Source organism: Trichogramma pretiosum, unplaced genomic scaffold (genome assembly GCF_000599845.2).
Source record: "Trichogramma pretiosum strain Unisexual culture from Peru unplaced genomic scaffold, Tpre_2.0 scaffold20, whole genome shotgun sequence".
Taxonomy (NCBI): Eukaryota; Metazoa; Arthropoda; class Insecta; order Hymenoptera; family Trichogrammatidae; genus Trichogramma; species Trichogramma pretiosum.
The window spans coordinates 1,529,275-1,550,844 of NW_019641696.1; the positions used below are offsets into that span (position 1 = coordinate 1,529,275).

A 21,570-nucleotide genomic window follows, 5' to 3' on the forward strand; every position below is an offset into this window, starting at 1 on the left:
GCGCAACAAATCTACGCAACTAAATATGCAAGGACACGTAACGTAGTAATCCACGCGTGTTTTTCGCCGTCAACTAGAATCTAATGCAATACATTTTTCGAAAAAAATTAAAAAAATAAAAAAAAGGAACGAAGCCCCACGCACGAAGCAGTTTGTACCAATGTGCAGACACAAAAATCGGTTTATGCAGCATTCGAGTATAAAATCTTGGATATATCTCACGTATAGGCAATCTCGCGGAACGTTAGTGCCATCACAAGTAGATATCGGTAAGTTCGAAGGTAATGGATCGACGGTCGGCATAATACGGAACTCGAGCTTGCGGCTAGAGGTCGCAGAAAATCCGTGCGACGAGTCGGGAAAGAAGTTTTCCTCGCGGGGGTCGGTCGGCGATGCAGATCTCTACACAGCGCAGACACGAGCTTGCAAGCAGTTCCCGCTAGTCGCAAGCTCGGCTCTTGTATAGATTCAGCCGCGTTCGGTCGAGATTGTTCGAGGGGTAAACTATAGGCAATGCGATCGTCGTCGTCGTCGTCGTCGTCGCCCGGCGCGCGCCTCTTTCGATGTGCCGCAACGGGCAGGAAAAGACCGCTCGAACAAGCGTCAAAGGAAACAAAAGCGAGCAAAAGTAAAAGAGAAAGAACGAGAGTGGAGGGTGGCAAAAGGCCTAAGCGGGTAAACTCTCGGTCACTTGTTGCCTACTCAGCTGCTGCTTCGCTCGAATGCCCTAGGCCCTGTGCAGCCAAAGAAAGGTACGTAAGATCAAAAAGCGGTTGCATCGCACGCGGAACTCCGCTCGCGCTGCGACTCGATTTCGGGGGGCGCTGCTTCACAGTGCGCAGCGATAAGTGCAACGTACATATATATAGGATAGGTGCGTGAGAGAGCGCGAATGCGTGTATACACACATGGAGGGTGGTAAGCGCAATTCCTGAAAGAGAGGAGTAGCGGGGGGGGTGGGGGCGGTGGTGGTGGTGGTGCATAGAGCGACAGATCACAGTGTGTATCTCGCCGCCGCCGTTGCGCTGGCGCACACAGAGTAGTACCTACAGCAGCAGCAGCAGCAGCAGCAGCAGGACGATACGACGACTCGAGTGCAGCACAGACCAGCACGGAGTGTGTGTGCGAGAGGAGGAACAGCGAGCTGAACTGGCCGCGAGCAGACAGGCAGGCAGACGCAGCAGGATCAGTCGGTCGCCGCTCGCTCGACGAAGCCCGTGTGCAGCAGCAGCAGCAGAGAGCTTGCAAAAAGCTTGCGCGTGATTATTAAACTGGCGGTGCGTCGAGGAGGGCTGCGTGATGGATCGGTCGAGTAGTAGTAGTAGTAGTAGTAGTAGCAGCAGTAGTAGCGCCTGAAGACGGTGCAGCAGGATATAATTTTGTCTAAGGGCCGGGGGCTGGGCTGGTCATGACTGCTCGACGACAACGAGCAGCAGCAGCAGCAGCAGCAGCAGATTGTAGCAGCGGGCCAAGTCAGGTGAGTGTATACGAGCGTTTTATTAAACGCGCCCGAATTGCGTTCAGCGGCTGCTGCGTCGGCGGCGCGGGGGATATGGACTCGCTCGAAACACGAGTCCTCTACATTTACTCCGCTCTCAGCAAACTAATTTCATACGTATCATCTGGCTTTGCAGGATCAGTAGCTCTGCGTTGGCACTCAGCTAAGAGAGTAGAAAGAAGAAGAAGAAGCAGTTAGTCCAGTTAGAGGAGGAAGAGGATCGATCGTCGACGTTCAACATCGCAAGCTCTCTCTCTCTCTCTCATTCCGGACCGCGACTCGCGCTAACGAGCTGCTGCACACGGATCAGGAGGAGGAGGAGGAGTGGATATCAGTGGCATAAGCCGAGCTTGCGGGGCTTTTTTCGTTGTTGTTAAGTGCCACGAAGACGACGACGACGACGACGACGACGACGATTACGACGACGACTAGACGATGGGCCGAGGCGACAAGAAGACGGGCTCGCAGCGCGAAGGTGAGCATCGCTTGTAACACAAAACTTAATACACAGTACACACACGCGCGCACACACACACACACACACACACACTTCTGTAGGTAGCGAGAGATACTACTCGGACAAAATTCGAAGCGAAAGCTTATACGGGGGTGGGGGTGAAGAAGGAGCGAGCGCGCAGGAGGGCTGTATAGCACCTACCTACCTACCTACCTACATATATATAAGTGTTACATACAAGCAGCAGTGTGACACAGTGTCTGGCTGCCCGCGACGGGGTGACTCGAGACTCGGCTCTCGAGCTTTTCTCGACACGTACGGGGTGGAAAGGCACGTCGCTGCTACACCTGTTGTGTGCTGGGGTCCTTTGATCGGCGCCTGCCTGCCACTTGCGCTGCTGCCGCTGGCAACGCCTCTCTCTCTCTCTCTCTCTCTCTCTCTCTCTCTCTCTCGATCGATCTTCGCATTTCTATACTGGCTGCGTGCGTGCGCTATTACGGGCTGCTGCTCCTGCACTTTGCAAGCTCTCCATAAACGAGAGCTTTTTAATGTAATTGCGGTGTATATGGGTGATTGTTTTTTTTTTATTCGTTCGAACGATCTCTACGATATAACGCGTGCTTTGATCATTTTCCTATATGTACTATATACATGGAAAGCACTGCACACACACCGGCTGTGTACATATATAAGCGAATAGAGTGGGTGAAAGACGAAACGACGAGAGAGGAATATAAAAAAGCCGAAAGCTCCCCTGTACTTGATGCACATATATGTAGGACGAAGAAAGTATTCGCAAGCACACGGCATTATTATTATCATCATCATCAGGTGTATATAAAAGAGGATCGCCTGTTGCTTTTTGGCACGAGAGCAGCTAGCTCTCCGTCCTACTACTACCACCATCTATCTATCTATACAATCTCTCTCTGGCAGGCTTCGTAAAGCATTATATATAATACGTATATATACGTAGGGGCGGCTCGCGTGCTCGCGACTCGGCGGCCACAGCTGATCGCGACTGGTGCATTATACGAAATCACACGCAGCAGCGGCACACGAGCGAGAGCCGCGCTTGGCACGCGCGCGCGTTATGTCACACACACACACACACGAGCACATACTCGAGGTAAAGTATAGTAGTACAGAATGTATATTATGCCGCGCGGATAAGAGCGAGAAAGAGATACGAAGAGAATGCTGGCAAAAAGCGCCGTGCCAGATGCAACAAGCTGATTATATAGGTAGTGTGTACACCCACACCCAGCTGCGCGTCGCAAGAGCACAGAAGAGAGAACACACAATGACACTCTCTCGCGAGATCCGCTGCTACTTCTCTCGCGCGTTGATATTCTCGCCGCTGCTGCATTTGTTCTCCGCATGCACACATATTATTCTTCTTCTTCTCTCTCTCTCTCTCTCTCTCTCTCCTATATTCTATTATAATACCTGAGAGTGCGCGAGAGAAGCTATTCTAATTTTCTTCACGCGTCTCTGCGCGCCTTTATATATTATTGTACGTACACGCGAGTAGGTATATATGTACATAGTCAAATAGACAAACGCGCGCGCGCGCGAAACTCGGCCACTCTCGAGAGGTACGTACGCATACATTGCATTATGTATCTATACGTACGTAGCATACGTGCACGATTATTCTTTGTGCAGCAGCTCTTCGTGTGCGATCCTACGTATATATCCTCTTTATTTACCGTTACGCTACTCTCGCGCTGCAGCAGCAGCAGCAGCGGGCCAATTATTATTATATCTCGGCGTAGGCGCAGGAGTGGCCAAATATAATGCGCTAATGTATATATTACGCGCGCCACGCCGACCATGTATAGCTGGTGTAAAGCCTCCCCCGGCACGATCGTAATTGCCAATTCAGTGTATATAGCGAGTCGAGAGAGAGAAAATAGACGCGATCGGCTTTTAATAAAATAAATCATTTATTGACTGAGAAAATAATTTACATTTGTATAAATCAAAGTACATACGTGTAATATTGTCTGTTGTTGTTATTATTATTATTGTTGTTTCTCTCTGCTTATTGTCGGGGATTATTTGTCACTGATTTATTCACATAATATTGGCCGATTAATCGACCATCGCTCGTATGCGTTGTATACATGCTACAGAGAGAAAGAGATATTTATCGATAGATAATTTTGAATGTAAGTCGCGCCTGCCAGCTCACATTCACACTTATTATATATTATTATTATTACATTACAATATTATTTCCTTAATGCACAGAATCTGTTAAGTAATGAATGCGTTATAAAATAATCGGAGCAAGCTATTATATATAATTGTATTATCGAGGCAAATTCGCTCTTCTCGTCGTCGTTAAATATTGTAATATTCGGTAAATAGCGCATCATAAGTATAACGTCATCGTTGGGCAGTGGCAGTGGTTCTGGCCGCGGCGCTTCCCCGATAAAACTGGCCGACCTCGTGATTGGCGGCGCCGACGATCGGCGGCGCGCAGCGTCCCTCGTCCCAGTTGCCGTCCGGACAGTTGATGGCCTCGAAGCAGCGCACGAGCTTCTCCTGGTCGCGCTGCACGCGGCAGCAGACGACGACGGCCCAGACGCAGGCCGAGGGTGATCTGGCCGCGGGCGGTGCTCGGGGGGTCGGAGGCGCCGGGAAATTCGAGGCCACGGGGCCGGGACGGTCGGGCCTCAGACCGCGCTGAAACAGACGGGAGCAAAACAAACGTTCGGACATCACAAACGCACACAGACATTAAAGGCATTAGAGATGAAAGAGCTTGCGATAATATACGCGATCGATTTCGCTGTGTATCGTGAGTTTGTATGTGCGAATGTGTGCGCGACGATGACGCGAAGGCGATCTCTAAACGAGACTCTCGAGTTGTCGGAAATATCGTCTCCTCTCGTGCGGCGCCACAGCCCGAAGGTCCTAGAGTTCGCGCGAGATAGATAGAATTTCTCCTCCAAACTCGAGAGACTCTCTTCGCTGTACACCTTACATATAGCAGCAGCAGCAACCAGCGTAACGAGTTGATGCAGAGTCTCAAAAGCAATATGTAGAGCACGAGGAAAATTTAGAGAGAGAGAGAGCGAGAGAGCCTCGAGACAGTCGTAATTAGTCTTTGCTCGCTGCTGCCGGGCGACTATCGATCGAAATTCGCGCTACATCGCACGCGACGATGCTGCTGCTGGTGCTTGCTGCTGCTGCATCTCTCTTTCTCTCTCTCTCTCTCTCTCTGACTCACCATAAAATCGATCGCGTTATCGTTGCGCCGAAGCGCGTTCGGGGCGCGATTCTCGCTCGTCGTCGCGTTCCTGCTGCTCGCCTGCACCGGCGTCGTTGTTGTTGCTGGAGGCCTGCTCGTCGTATGGTTAGCGTTAAGCTGTCGTCCTGACTCTGGCTGCTGCTGCTGCTGCTGCTTGACAGGATTCGTGCCCGGGGCGACTGCCTCGTTCCGACGATGCTCCTCGTACCTGCGTGTGGGGTAGCAAGTATATAGTAGTAGATGGATCGTTACACGCAACATGATCACGACCTCGACGCGCGCGCGCGCACCTCTGCAGGCGATAATCACACAGCGCAGCGCAGCACACACACACACAGCGCAGCAAACAGCGTGTGCCATATCCCTTAATGTGTATAATATACTGTCTGTGTGTGTGTGTGTGTGTGGGTGTGTGTCGTGTCATGTATGTTACACGCGTTTTCGAGCTATAGTCGATCCTCGATTATTTCGAAATCGATGCTGAACCAACCTGACGTTGCTCGTGCTGCCGGCCTGGTCGTCGTCGCCGTCGACGTCGGAATGATTGGGCCGGGCTGCTGCTGCTGCTGCTGGATGACTGCCGTAACGAGAAGACGGTGCTCCTGCGGACTGCGGTCGCTGCGGACGCGTTGGCTCCTGCTGCTCTCGACCGCTATCTCTGCCGGAGCTATCGCAACGATTCGATTCGCAAAATGTAATATCGATTTTGTTTCAATTTATTTATCGCGGACGCATCTGTGGCGAGAATATCGACTGTCCGTTGTTACACGTGACATTTAACTACGATACTAGTATAAGTCTATATTATAGGTATTATTGCGATCGAAACGCGTCGGGAATGAACTCGGCGATAATTACAACGGTTATATCGCAATTATTATATATATACGATACGTATTTTTGCGCGAGCCGCGCAATTTTACGACCGTAGCTAGACACGCTACTACCACACGTGCAGCTCGAGGCCATTTAATACGCGAGAGTCAAGTTCAATTATAAATCTGCGACGTATAAAAAGTAATCGCGCGCGGCGAGCGAGACTTACTGCGACGACGAGGACGACTCGGCAGGATCGCCGCCGGCTCGATGGTAGCTGGCCTGATAGACTCGATTCCAGACCTCCGGCTGGAGCGTCTCCTGTCCGTCGTCGTTGGGCCTGCCGTTGCTCGAGCTACCCTTGCTGGCCGCCGGCTGGATCCTCGTGGCATCCTCGGCCCTCCTCATCTCCTCGTATCTCCTCCAATCCGGCTCCGACTGCTCGTCCCCGTATCTGCCCGCTGGCGGTGGCGTCACTACTCCCTTGTTCTGCTCGGCCCTGTATCTGGCCTCCTCCTGGGCCCTCCTCGACTCCTCGTAAGGCGCCGGGGCCGGTCCCTTGTTCCGCTGGGCCAGGTATCTGGCCTCCTCGGCGCGACGCAGCTCGGCGTACGGATCCACCACGGGTCCCTTGTTCTGCTCGGCCCTCCATCTGGCCTCGGCGGCGCGCACCTGCTCCTCGTACCGATTGTCCGGCTCGGGTCCCTTGCTCTGCTCCGGTCGGTATCTCGACTCCTGGGTGCGTCTGTACTGCTCGTACGGGTCCCGATCGTTGCTCGGACCCTTGGTCTCACCTCTCGATTGATGCGGCGGTGGACAGGGCCGACCGTCGGGCCCGCGATTGGCGTAGCGAGCGTCGCCGTAGGGTGGATAGGGCCCGCTGGCGCACGGATCGACCACGGCGCCCTTGATCGAGCTCGCGGGAGGTGGTCGGCGCTGGGCTTGTCCTTTGACACCGCTATGGTCGCTGCTGGTTTGATTGCAGCCCGTCTTCTCTCGCAGATGGTCCTGCTGCAGTCGCCGCCTGTACTCGTCCTCGCGCTGTCGGGCCTGACGCTCGAACTCCTGCCTCGCGGGCCCCTGCAGTTGGGCCAACTGCATCTCCAGGCGCTCGTGGTACTCGGCGATCTGGCGCTCGTCCTCGGGCGTCAGCTGCTGCTGCTCTCCACTACCGCCTTCGTGATGACGACTTCGTTCGGGCTCGTTGTAGTTGTAGGCCGGATAGCCTCGCTGCTCGTGAGACTCGTAGGGATCTCGCTGACCAGCAGGCCAAGGCTGTCGACTCGCCGGGGGCCTACTGTGAGCCATCAGCTGACCCCTGCCCGGGGCGTTGATCGGCGTGTTGCGCTCGATGTAGTCCTGCAGCTTGCGCTCGTTCTCCGCCTCGTCGTCGGTCAGGGAGCCCGGCGGTGCTCGCTGGACGTTGCTGGGTGCCGACTGCGAGACCGGCGGGCCCAGTGGTCGCACCGTCAGCGCCTCGTACTCCTTCTCGCGCTCGCGCACCAGTCGGTCGTGCTCCTCTTTTTGTCGCTGCCACTCGCGCAGTCGCTCCTCGTAAGTCGGTCGCCGAGTCGTGGGCCTTTAACGTATAATAACATTAGAATTGAATCGGGGGCTCGTGCGAGGGTCAATTGGTATTCATCTGGTAGAAATGCTCGATATTTTACGACATCTCATTTTATCTATAGTCACGCACTATTGAATAGAAACTGGTGATCAAATTTTACTTCAACCTTGTGTTACGGTTATACAATTATGTTTGCTTTGCCACTTGTGGATTTATAGGTACACGAGTACTCGCCATCTGGCGGTAGAGGCTTAAAGAAACGATTTAATTGTCATATTTTCAAGTCGAGTAAAATACGCTTGACACTCGAGTAACGCGATCGTATCCGAAAAATGACCAAAAACTAGCCGAAATCGAGCATCGCTAGCGCAGAAGCTACGATAACAACAATACGAACTGGGGTGGCTCCTCGGGCCTCGGCGGCTCGTGGGCCCTCCTGCGCTCCTCGTCCACTCGTCTCCTCTCCTGCTGCTCCCACAGTCTGCGGCGTCGCTCCTCCTCCTCGGGACTATTATGCTGACTGCGTCGCTTGTGCTTGCGCCTGACTCTCCGAGCCTCGTGGCGAATCTCGTCCTCGGCGAGTTGCTGCAGCTCCACCGGCAGCCAGACATCGCGTCGAATCCTCGTCGAATCCAAACGACGTCGTTCGTTGCTGGATGAGAGTTCGGTCGGCTGGTCGAATCCGTCGGTCGGGCTCGGGGAGAGCGCGAGCAGCAGCAACGAGGCCAGCAGCAGCGGCATCCAGGCCGCCGCCGCGCCTTTGCCCTCCATCATCGTCGTATCCTCTATACGTCCCTTTTTTCCAACTAGCGCTGCTCTGCACATATGTAGAGGAAAATATAGAGCTTATCGTGTTCGTTTATTCGCATATGTATAAATGTATATATAAGTCATTTATTGTGTCGCGTGCAGCAGCAGCAGCAGCAGCACAGTCAAAGAGATTATAAGTGCGTCGTCGTCGTCGTCGTCGTCTCTCTCTCTCTTTGTATAGATCGATAAAAGAGCGCGCGAGTCTCTCGCGAGCGCGCACAAGTTTATTACTCTTTGTATGTGCGCCTGTAAATGCAATGCGCGCACATATATGAGAGAGCCGAACGAGCTGCCGCATATGTAGGCCAGCTGCCGAGCAGCATAGTATATAAGAAAAGCTGCTGCTGCCGCGCGTAAGTCGCGAGTGCGTGTAAATGTCCCGAAGCGCTTCTCTCTCTCTCTCTCGAGTATGCAATAATATATAGACCATATGTATATATGCAAGAAGCGAAACAAATGAGCCGGGCGTATACACGCGCGCACGCACACACACACGAGCTGTGTGCAGTATGGAAGAGAGAGAGAGAGAAAGAATCGCTCGCGAGACTGATTAGCTACGTGCCGAGAGAGAGAGAGAGAAAGTATATAGAGCTTCCGGCAGGCAAGTGATTCGCGCGCGCCGCCGACGACGTTGCAATCGAAATAAAGCTCGACTACTACCACTACTACTACGCGACTCCACTTGGTCGGAGCTGCTGGCGAGTAATCGGAGAGAAAGCAGCAGCAGCAGCAGCAGCAAAAGAGGCATATAAAGTCATATATGTGTGTGTGTGTGTGTATGTGTTGGTACGAGAATATAAGAGTAAGAGCTGAGATAAAATAAGAGCGTGGAAAAAAAAGGCGGCCATCGCGTAATCCGAACTGTTGCAACGGCGATACACAGTACACACATATAAACTGCGCGAGCTATATTTTATTGTTATTCTCGAAATGTCTCGAGCATTGTATACACACAACGCTATAGACTGCCCCGAAGCTCTCTCGCGTGATGACTTTTCTCTCTCTTTCTCGCCGTGTCGAGAGCTTCTCTCGCGCTCGGGGGACGCTTATCGGGGAATTCGTTTGTAGTCGGTTTTCATTTCGCATTAAATCTGCCGCGGCCGATCGGCTTTCGTCGCCAGCCCTGCGCGCGGGGGCCAACTTAATACCGCTGCTATGTATAACGATACACATTTGCGGGCGCGATCGAGTTGCATATATATACATATAAATTTTTGTGATATCGCGCGTCGCCGCCGCCGCCGCCGCTGGAGAAGTGTTTATGTTTTTGTCCTTTGGCGCATAACTCTCTGCCACGAGTGAGAGAGTGAGAGAGTGGGAATCCCTGCACGCACGCCATTTATTTTTATTTCGCTCATAAATTCGCAACGAGTAGATATACGCGTGTAACGTTATATATATAATAAAAGCTGCATACATGTAAATTCATCGAGTGCTATGGTATACAGCTCGCACGAGTCTCGCGCGCGAGTCGTCCGCGATGTTGTTACTCTCTCTCTCTCTCTTTCCCTGCAGACACACATATGCAGCACTGCATATATAATTAATAGCACGTGCGGAGCGCGAGAGACGACGACGTCTCTATGCGCGCGGATCGAGCCGAGCACATAGGGCACGCGCTGTATACTGCCTGCGTTATATAGCTTTTTTTTTTTTTTTATACATTCGCCGTTTTTATTTAGTCTGGCTGGCGATGAATGCAGCTCGTCAGAGCCGCGCACACACACATGTATATCGGAGTCGGGAGATGCTGCTGCCCCTTCCTCTCTCTCTCGAATCGGATTTTCTCATTTCCGCGAATAAATCACGCGCGCCGCGCTTCTCTCGAATGGCTTTTTGCTCTTTATACTCGAGTCGCGCAGTGCATTTATTTATACGAGGAATTATCGACGTGCCAGCTATATACGTATTTCCAAATGACAATTGCCGAGTGTTTAAGCATCGCGTCCATATAACAATACAATGGATCTCTCTCGCGACGACGGAGAGAGATGCAAATGAAGTTTACGATCGTAGTCGCGCGCGTTGATTGTCGCCGACGTGAACGACGACGACGACGACGACGACGACGACGACCTTGGGGGAGGAGCGCAACGATTATTACGGTATATACAGATCAATTAGTCACGTCGCGGCCGCGGCTCGCCAAGTGCCGATCCGGATTATTATATATGTGGGGTAGCTATTTTTCTCTCCTTTTTTTCTCTCTCTCTCTCTCGCGCGCGCGACACGCGAATACATATATATATAGCGAGCCGCATCATGTGCTCTCCGATGTATGCCAGAGTGTATAGCGTCATGTACGCCTCTTATAACCGACTGACGTAATACACGCACGTATGCTACAATAGCTGTGTATAGTGTATGTAACGCACAAGGCACACGCACAACAAGTACTCGCTCGCTGCGCTCGGACTTTTATGATTCAGCGGCGGCAGATGCGGGGATTAATGCCGCTCCGCGGCGGACCTCGCGCGCGATGCGCTCATACTTCATTGTGTATATATCTAGCAATATACAAATGAATATCGCGCTTGCCTATTAAACACAAATGCGTTCTGCGTGCACCTTATACGTATCGCGCAATTGAAAATAGACTTCCTCGAATTGAAAAGCCCCGATCGAGGCGGCCGCGAGCCATATTTCATCGTATTTCGAATATCGCTTATTCTTTTTCTGCGCTCCCGTCTTTTCGTTTGCTGACGTCCGCTCGACGAATCTCGAGATGCGCCAATCAAGCCTCGCGGCTATGTGTAGCTTCGAATTTCGCGTGCGTCGGCACGATATTTAGTGCTCGATGTCTGAAAGACACGCTATATGCCGCGGACTCGACGTTATATTATACACGTAGCCGCACGTGCAGCGTGCAGGTGTCCGTATATAGAGAATGATATTCGCGACGAACGCTAAAATATGAATCTCGAGTATATAAAATGTGGATGTACCATCGTACTCGCGACTGGAGAATACATTAGCCTATCCAGCAGCTACTATATGCCCACACATATAAGATGCACATTATACAGTCCCTCGCATCGCGGGTAATCGCGCGCCTCGATCTCTCGACTCCGATATTCCGGTGTATACATACGACGGCGTAACTTTTGGCCCGCGGGGCTGCATATATACATAGCTATATGTGTTCTGTACGCGACGAATCGATCAGCTTCGCTTTTTGCCAGCAGCCCCTTATCTGCCCGAGCGAAAGCTACTTTTTCCCTGTATCAGACTGTGCATATATAGCCGAGTTTTGATTCATGCGCAGAACATTGAGGAGCTCGATTCCGAGAGTCGCGTACTCGATATACAGCTGTCACGGATCGCGCGCGACGGATAATTATTACGCGAGATCGTCTCGAGGTAGCAGCAGCCTCGTGGGCCTAAACTTGACCTTGCAATGGACAATTTGGGATGCGAAAAAACAAAAAAGATCAAAGCTATTTCAGCCGGGAGTACAATAAAGCGATGTACGCGTCGTAGCACGATCCGACACGATTGTTCTCTGGCAGCAGCTTGATCTCTCTCGGCTTCTCTACGCTGCAAGCTCTCTGCGCGCAGGGCCCGATGTGTGTGTGTGTGCGTGTGTGTGTGCTTACCGATCAGCAGCAGCACTACAAGCTTGCGACGTCTTTATTTAGCAGGGCCGGGTGTACGATTGGAAGGCAGCGAGGAATTCGCAGCGCACAAGCTCGTTTCTCGTCTCTCGTCTCGCTGCAGCTGGGGCTTGTGGCTGTGCACGCACATATATGCATTGGCTATGCGCGGCTCTCTATATTGGCAGGTCGACCGATCGGTTATACATAAAGCAGGCGTGTGCGTGCGTGTGTGCCGTTGTGTGCATTGCGAAATTGCGAAAGCGTGTGTGCGCGTGGCCGATATTATTCCGAAGAGCGGCGCATAGGAGGTCAGCTGCCTTCTCGTACAGTATATAGTCGGCTTCGAAATGCCTCGAGTGCACGCGCGTACAAATTCTTTTCGACACGATTGTGTATACATATATAACGTATAATAGCGATGCTCGGCGTCCAGACTAAATAAATAATCCCAAAAAAAGACTCACGCGTTCGAGGGGAGGTATCCCTTTGTAGGTCGCTCGAAGCTCGGTCCCTCTTGATGCGTTGCGCCGATCGCTACTCGTTTATACCTTGATCGAGACGAAAGAAAAAAGTCGTGCGACGATCGGTGAACAAGACGATCGCGCTGCCGACCCGCGAGCGGAATAGGCTGCGCGGATGCGGTGCGAGTTGTATACTGCAGCGACCAAGTGCCCCGCACGAATGGTAAATACACGCACTGCCTGCCTGCCGCTGCTGCTGCTGCTTTACTTTTGCGCGCTGAGACGTCCTCGCGTGCGGAGGCGCTCTACGAGTGAGTTCCGAGAGACACGCGCTCGCACAGCGGCGGGGCCTGCCTCTCTCGAGCCGGCAGCAGCTCCTTCTACTCCCACTAACCGGATCGTCGTCGTCGTAAGCGCGCAAACTTTTTGACCGTCCCCCGCGCTCTACCCCCCCCCCCCCCCCCCCCCCCCCCCCCCCCCCCCCCCCCCCCCCCCCCCCCCCCCCCCCCCCCCCCCCCCCCCCCCCCCCCCCCCCCCCCCCCCCCCCCCCCCCCCCCCCCCCCCCCCCCCCCCCCCCCCCCCCCCCCCCCCCCCCCCCCCCCCCCCCCCCCCCCCCCCCCCCCCCCCCCCCCCCCCCCCCCCCCCCCCCCCCCCCCCCCCCCCCCCCCCCCCCCCCCCCCCCCCCCCCCCCCCCCCCCCCCCCCCCCCCCCCCCCCCCCCCCCCCCCCCCCCCCCCCCCCCCCCCGCGTCCATCCAATAGGCTTATATAGTAGGCTCTTTTCTTCACTCTCCGTATCTCGAGCACGACACAATGTATAGTAGTAGTAGTTCGAGCGTGCGGGGCCTGTACAAGCTCGATCCCGTGCGAGCTGTGCACCTGACCCTCCTGCACACACTCACACACACACACAGCGCAAACACACCGTCGCAGTCAGGATGACAGAGAGAGAGAGAGAGAGAGAGAGAGACTTGCACAGAGCTCTATGTGCGTAATCGGATTTTACGCTTCGACGGACGCTCGACTCTTTGTATATATACGTCAGTTGCCGCCACTACCACAGCCTCTCTCTCTATTGTCGTCGTCGTCGTCGAGCGAATTGGAGCTCTCTCTCTCTCTCTCTCTCTCTCTCTCTGTCTGTATATATGCCAGCACACACGCATCGACGACGACGACGACGACGATCGTCGGGCCGAGCGTCGGTTGGGCAACAACCACGCGCCGAGTATAAGCGACGGAGAGAGTCGACCAAAGCCTATATTGTTATATACCCACTAACGAGTAATATAGCGACCGACCAAGTCGATAAATCGATTATATCGACTTGACTTTTTCTCTCTCTCTCTGCCTCTCGCGCGCACACGCGTGCACCACGCTACACCGCTGCTTTGTCCTATATACCTATATATATGTCACGTGTGTATCAACGATAAGAATATTTGTGAACGCGAAAATCGTTGCTATCGTTTGCTACTTACTATATAGGCGCGCTACTGCATCATCAAGCAGAGTACTCGCGAGGCATCGTCATCTCGCGATCGCAGAAATAACTATACTCGTATCTATGAGAGAGAGAGAAAGATCATAATAAGCTCTGACTGGTCTGTTTATCAATTATTCATGAGTTCCGAGAGCAAAACGTGTCTCTCTCTCTCTTTGTCGAGGTCGTGGGTCGTGTCATATTCTCTCTCGAGAACCGAGACAGGAGCACCTCGACTTTATTTCTTCTTCTTCTCTCTCTCTCTCTCTCTTTTACTCTTCTCTTTCGTCTTGTGTTTCTTTTTTTTTTCTTCCTTGCTCATATACTTACTCGCGTATGCGTGGAACGATTCCTCGCTCGAGAGTCCTGCCATGCTGCCTCGCGATGATTTACACCGGCGTTAAACGATGTAAAACACAACAAAAATCCCTTCACTTTTTTGCGCGCAGCTCAGGGCTACGTATATAAAAGCCTTTATTATATTACCGAGCCAGGAGCTCGCTCGTGTTGCTATAGCTGTTTCCGAAAATAAAATTAATGATTGGCGTGACGAGATGACTTCTTCTTCTTCTTCTTTTTTTTTGCCGGTCCTTCGATCGCTTGCAAATATTGACGCAATAGCTCAAACCTAATCCTGTAAGTTTCCATTTTTCCTACGAGTCCCAATCATTGCCTCGAAATATCTTCACTCGCTGCATCATGTGTGTGTGTGTGTACAGTTTGGGCTAAACTATCTCTAGTATACCCTCGATAAAGTTAGCACTTTCGAGAATAATATAAAGTATCGTGATCGAGTCGCGCGAGTCTGAAAATCAGCTGGTTAAGTTTCAACTTTGACACTACACACAGCGCCAAGGCATTATATCGAGGCTTTAAGTTACCTCGGCGTTATTACCACATCGCTCGCATACACAGGCTCGCATCTTTACTCAACAGTCTCAACTTTATCTTTCGCAAAAATATATATATATATATGTGCACGTATATAAGTTTACGAGCAAATATTGATCTGCTAGCTATAAGCGAGTATATCGTTACTCTCGATGTAAGCGAGCGCGCGAGAGTCTTTTATGCCGCCTCGTCGAGATAAGGCGATTTTACCAAATTTATGGGGAGTTGCCGCCGCCACCGAAGTATTACACAACTTGAATGTATATACAGCACCGAGTGCCGCGTTCTATAGTCTAATAATGAGCTATCGCTGCAGCCTAACAAGTATACTATACAGGGATGCGGCTTATATACAGTAGCGCCTTGTCGAACGATTCAAGTTAAGCGTGTAGCGGGCACAATACGACAGCTTTGCAGTGTGACAATAACGACCAACTTGGTGTTATATTTGTTTCTTCGTGCCAAATCGTAAGGGTTTCGCGCTCGAATGCAAACTTCGCCAAGTATTTCAATCGTCGCAACAGCTATCTCTCTGCAATCGCGAGAGCTGCTGCTGCCGCCGCTTCGCTATAGAGACGATAAAAAGATAATACAATTAGGCCTGCTAACGCGATTCGAGGATTATGAAATCGAGTTTCGATCGCGGGGCCGCGCGCGCAAGTTGAAAAAAAAAATATATATATATATAAAATCCTAAGGATAATTAGAAAAAAATAATAATACGATAATAATGCAGGAAGCTCGAGACAGCAGCCACTGCAGCCGACGACGACGATCGAGAGGGTGGCAAAATGGCTCCCGGAATCGTATATACGCAGCTCGATAGAACGAGCTATTTCGTATTATCTATATACGCGCGGATTGCGGAAAAAGGCATCTCTCGTCGTTCGTGGGGGGGTACATAAAAACGGTATGTATATAGGCTTGCTGCGAGCTTGCGACTAGTTCTGTGCTTGCGCGCAATTCTGGCTACGGTCAATGCAACAATGTATATGGGAGGGCTTTTATACAGTTTGTATACCAGTGTTATACAGTGGTGGTAGTGTGGTAGCGGTCGCGAAACAAACGACACAAAGCGACCCCCGCGCGCTAGTTGAAATACTCTATGTGTACAGCATGCGGCTCGTAGGCCAAAAAGCGGCTTCGGGATCCGTCAAAGCCTCGTCGTTTTCTCTCTCTCTCTCTCTCTTTCCCTCTATATAGTCCAATATAGCATTCGCAGCAGCAGCAGCAACAACGTCGCGCTGGGTGATAAGTAAATTTTCGCTCGATACTCGTCGAGAGAGAGAGAGCAGCTCAAGCCGCAGATTCAGTTTGCTGCTGCTGCCGCTGCTACTGCCATGCTACTGGGCTTATACACGGAGAGAAACTCTCGTCGACTCGAGGTGAGAAGAAGCTTCGCTGCTCTCCGTGGATTAGTTATGATATATACAGAGCCGTGGTGATAAGTCGCGGTGTTATACAGGCGATATAACCCTTGGAAAATTAATAGAGATCATGGCTAAGCAGGAACAACAGCAGCAGCAAAACAATATAAACAGGAGCTCGATGCGCAACTCTCGCATCGTGCGCAGTGAGTTCGTTCGTGGCTACCCGCACCTATACCCACCCCACACCCCCACCTCCGATTCGAACGAAAGCTCGATCGTGACGTGACATAATGAGCGAACGATTTCTGTATCTATTTCGTTTTTGTGTTCGCAGCGAGCACGAATCTCGTGGGCAAGTTCACGCAGAGCGTCAGGCGCATCGTGCAGGACGTCAAAGACGAGGGCACTGCCAGTGAGTATTATTACGACTATTATGCATTGCCTCGTAATTCGATTTAATTTCTTCTTTTTTTTGTTTTATTTCGAAAGGCGGACAAACGAAGGAGGAGGTGATCGAGACGAACGAGCGTCTGCGCGCCGTGCGCATCCGCCTCGAGGGCAGCTACGAGACGGCGAAGAAGGCCCTGGTCGAGCTCATGCGCAAGTACACGGACAGCAAGCAGGTGCGCAACGTGTTCGAGCGCTACGCCCTGCTCAAGGCCATGATCAAGCAGGTGGTGAAGCTCGAGACGCAGTACTGGACGCTGGTCGACATACCGCGGCAGGAGAAGCAGGAGACGGTGCCGGCCTTCGTGCTGAGGGCCTGCACGATCATGGAGAAGAGCCACAAAAGCGGTGGAGCGGCCGGCAACAACAGCAGCAACGACCAGCAGAAGACGTCGGCGAGGCTCGCCGAGGAGGCCGAATCGAGGCGAGAGCGCATAGATCGACTCGAGAGTGAGTACATAACAACGATCGCGACTTGGATGCACCGGTTGTTTTCGAGTACAAAAGAACTGCCACGATTTATACGACCCTCTTGCAGACATGACGATATCGCAGATCGAGGCCGAGAACACGCAGATGACCAACGACCTGTATCGGCTGCTCAAGAAGTACACGGGCCTGCGGAACCTCATCAAAGAGCTGAAGGAGGAGTACAACAGCTCGAAGCTGTACCCGATCGTGCCGCGCTACACCATGCTCAAGGACATGATCAAGGACATAATGCACAATCCCGACTACATGGAGGTCTGTCACGAGCTCGACTGCACATAGTCCTCGTAGACCGGCCACCAGCAGATCGTGGCCAGCGGCAGTTGCGGCAGAAAGAACAAGGGCAGTCTGAGGAGCTTGCGCTGAATCGAGTTCGCCGGCATATACACGTTTTCTCGAACAAGCCTTAAGTATATTATAATATACGATACGAAACGAACGAATGTAGCGCCGAGGCGTGCATATAGCGGCCGATCATGGGAGAATTCGAATCGTATCTCCAAGGGAGAGACCACGTCCGGATCGCTTAGGATATTATCGTACTCGTGCAATACTTCGAGCCCAAGTCGTGTATACACTGCATGTACACATTCAACAAGTCGGACTTTTATCGCGTAGGCTCGTTTTCTATTATTTACGATATTATAACACTTGTGTGTGGTGCGCGTCGATATAGGGAGAGAGCTACTTATTGTACCTACAGATCGAGTATAAAATTAGGATTTTATGATCGTAGTTTATATGATGAAAAAAAAAAAATAATAATAATAATAAGGCGCTCGCGAGTCGACGACGACGGGCGTCAAGGCCTCGATTAGCTATATCATTAAACATCGTACGTTATAAAAATAGTATAATAGAGAATTTTACCTGTACACCGATAAAAAAATTCGGCAGAGTGTAGCTTTTCTGTAATTAACGAGAAGAAACGCTGTTTCTCGGGATAAAGCGCGTGGCTAACGTTATGGCTTTTATATACATAATACGGTCCGATCTCGCGGACTTTTTTCCACGTTACCAAAAAAAAGCAGCGAAAAAGCTCCGCTACATAAATCTCTCGGCGCGTTAATCTCTCGTTTGCGTGCGCGGGCGGGCGTTTATACTCGAGCGTCGACGTCGCGCGCGTTATTCTATGTATATAGTGCCTATTATTGCAGCCACAGAGATAATGGCATAATTATTGGGACGAGCCGCCGCCGCCGCACGCAGAGATTTAGCCCCCCGCGCGCCGCGTACTGTACCAACGTATTATATAGCCGCTGTCACGTATGCTCAAGCGAAATACACACACACAATGTACACGTACGCACACATAGACATACACATAGCTAGAGATCCGCCCTCCCTTTCTCTATTTGTGTGCCACTCTGCTGTAGCGTTATTTAAGCCTATATATATGCATAATATGCGTGTGCAGCAGTAGCAGCAGCTGTTGCTAATATCAGCTGATGCCACTGCTCTCTTTCTCTCTCTCTCTCTCTCTCTCTCTCTCTCTCTCTCTCTCTCTCTAGCACATTGTTGTGTCCTATATATATATGCATGAGAGATGTTGTTGTATAGTATACAGCGTAAGCGAGATCTCCCTTCGTGTGTACCTATAGATAGTTCAGCCCGCGCCGAGCTCTATGCATTCGGTACGAGCAGCCACGTACGATATATATATACGAGCGAAGCGCGCAACAACGTACCTATATCCCCATATACACACCGATCGCCACCGTTATTATTACTCTCGCGTACGAGATGCACACACAAGTTCCTATATATGAATAAAGTCCCGCGCGGCTCGAGCGCAACCACGGCACGGGCATCGTCTTCTCTCTTTCTCCTTGAAGAAGCAGCGAGCGATGATCGTTTTTCGCCATAATTAATACACACGTGGAAAAATAAGAGAGCAGAAAAGCGCCTCGCGTATATATAAGACAGTCGTGCTGTGCACACGTGCGATCGATACTACGCTATTTTCATCGGCACACAGCTCTCTGTCTCTTCTCGTGTGTATACAAACAGCAGCAGCAACATCCACACATGTATACAGCTCTTATACATACGTTCCATATATATTCATGTATACGAGTCCGAAAGCACATCGCGCAGCCTATAGGCAGCTGGAGCTTTTCGCGCCTCGTCCTATAGTCGTCGTTCGAGTCTCGAACTTTATTAAAGAACCTCCCCCCTATTCATACGTACACACATATATAATATATATATATATACGTTCGTGCGCAACTCGTTTAAACTACCTTCTCCAGCTGCCTATAGTATATATAGTATAGCATGGTAGAAGGAGGTGCCAGTTGCAGGCGATAGTAGTGCTGTACGTATATCGAGAGAAAGGGAGAAAGCGACTACTCCGCAAGCTCCTCTAATTTCGAGACTCTTAGGCAAGCGCATCTTCGCGCGCCCGCTCGAGCTTTATACTTTACTTTATACTTTGTTTCTTATATAGTAGTATAGTAGGTATATGTGTATATACGGAGAAAGAGAGAAAGAGAGAGAGAGCGAGACTATTCTGCACACCTGCGGTGCTTGCTGCTGCTGCGCTAGGCGCCTTGCTCGCGTATAGTATTATACAGCGTGCGTCTTTTCGAGCTCACTCCCGACCCCGACGAAATAATATTGTATACAAAAATTTATGCATTATATAAGGCGGACAGGACCATGATCGGTGCCGATGTTTATATTGTATACGTGCCGATAATTTGACGAAAAAAACGAACGAATATTCGAGCCCAATTTTTTTTCTCTCTGCATGACTTTTGAGCTTCGCGTTGGCGCTTGCGAATCCCGGAAAAGTTCCTTACTATACGCACACATATCATTGACTCGCCCCGGCTGCGCAGCAAGTGCAGAAAATGTCGAATATATATTTTTTTTTCGCTTACTCGCTTGCTTTACTCTCTTCAAACACTTTCTCGGCTCTAATATAATTCGATATGTATACACACACACACACGCGCGGGCGCGCGCGTATATTTGAGGCAGCGTGAAACACTCGAGAGCCTAGTAACGCGCGCGCGCCAAAAAGTCAAGGCAATATTTTTCTTCATTCGCAATAATATTATAACGAACGTCGCGCGTTTTGCAAAAAAAAAAGAAAAGAAATATATATATTATACGCGTTAGAGGATTCCGGTTACAAGGTATATATAATGGCGCGCGCGCGCGCAGCTATAGTATACATTATGCGGCCCAGTGTTCGTGTGTGTGTGTGTGTGTGCGCGCGCTATCGAGTTGCAAAAGAGTCTAAAATATATTTCATTCGAGTCCGAAATATTTTCAAGCGTATAATACGTTACAATGTAACGCAGTGCCGAAAGAAATATACGCGCAAAGGCGAGCATATTATTATAATTATTATTAACTTCTATGCAAGTTGAACGAGGCAGTCGAGGCTGTACAAAAATTTCGCGCGAGGCTTAAACGCAGCGATGCAACGAGAGAGAAACTTTGTCGCGGATAGGAATAATTCACCTCGATCGAAGTCCGCAGCTCGATCTCTGGAAAAATGGCATTACACACGAACCGCGACGAGACAACTATATGTTCAAAAGCAAAGATAATCGCTCTCTCGAATGACACTTTTCCTTGTCTCTCGTCTACCCAAGAGTCGCACAGCACAGCTATATGCAGCTTATAATTTAAGCTCTGCGACAGCATTGCAGGCACCGAATCGTCGTCACGTATACCGGCTTTTAATGCGTATTATATATAGGCTTGTGTGCCGCGCGATACACACAACATAATATATAATGGCCCGATGTAAGCCGCTACTGACAATTCGATCGTTAACCTGTGTTGCGTTGTACTTGGTGCATATTATAGGGCCACAGTACCTTGCACGCGAACATACGCCGCGTGTATAAACGTAAAATTTGAGCACCTGCGCCAGCAGCAGCAGCAGTAGATATAGGTACATCGCTTGACTCGCGAAACTGCACAATTGATTCTCGCCGAGGAATTCCCGTTACTATGTGTCCTATGCACTTGAACATATCGCTATTGTATTGTACCGTACAAAATAAACAACAATATCCACACACACGCACACACACGACCAATGCGAAAAAAATCGTCCAATAAACCGATATCCGATTACGATATATTCTATTCTTATAAATGTCTCAGCCGTTGATAATTACGTTTTTCACTATACAACCTTCCTTTCTATATATCGTAACAATCGTAATAAGTGGTAGAAGAAGAAGAAGAAGAAGTAAGAAATAGTCGCGACGCAATGACTTTGAATTGAATAAGTAGCTATTATATACATAGACAGGAGTGCTCCTAAGTCGAGAGTCCGCATGTATAATGTCTATATGTACATATAATAGAGATGACAAGAGAGCACCACTATAATACACAACGTATCTGCAATGTTTTCATCTTTACACTAGCTACACGTACGTAAATAGAGAGAGAGAGAGA

The 21,570-nt window shown here is 50.6% G+C and overlaps 2 protein-coding genes across 4 annotated transcripts; one reads left to right on the top strand and one right to left on the bottom strand.

Moving 5' to 3' along the window:
• The first annotated feature begins 1,132 nt into the window (after nucleotides 1–1,132).
• Nucleotides 1,133–20,215, top strand: LOC106656573. Its single transcript, XM_014377628.2, has 5 exons — nucleotides 1,133–1,477; nucleotides 1,635–1,973; nucleotides 16,541–16,618; nucleotides 16,696–17,103; nucleotides 17,192–20,215. The coding sequence occupies exons 2-5, from the start codon at nucleotides 1,934–1,936 to the stop codon at nucleotides 17,422–17,424; spliced, it is 759 nt and encodes a 252-aa protein (XP_014233114.1). The 5' UTR covers nucleotides 1,133–1,477; nucleotides 1,635–1,933; the 3' UTR covers nucleotides 17,425–20,215.
• LOC106656572 (glutactin-like) lies at nucleotides 3,886–12,820 on the bottom strand. Of its 3 annotated transcripts, none has more exons than XM_023462140.1 (6): nucleotides 12,471–12,818; nucleotides 7,998–8,412; nucleotides 6,263–7,612; nucleotides 5,708–5,884; nucleotides 5,197–5,425; nucleotides 3,886–4,649 (listed from the first exon to the last, which is right to left on the bottom strand). In XM_023462140.1, exons 2-6 carry the CDS (start codon nucleotides 8,372–8,374, stop codon nucleotides 4,350–4,352), a joined length of 2,433 nt encoding a protein of 810 aa, XP_023317908.1. In that variant the 5' UTR covers nucleotides 8,375–8,412; nucleotides 12,471–12,818; the 3' UTR covers nucleotides 3,886–4,349. The 3 variants fall into 3 exon arrangements, with proteins under 3 accessions (XP_023317908.1, XP_014233113.1, XP_023317909.1); XM_014377627.2 differs by having other exon boundaries at nucleotides 7,998–8,417; XM_023462141.1 differs by lacking the exon at nucleotides 5,197–5,425 and having other exon boundaries at nucleotides 4,560–4,649; nucleotides 7,998–8,417; nucleotides 12,471–12,820.
• Nucleotides 20,216–21,570: the final 1,355 nt, after the last annotated feature.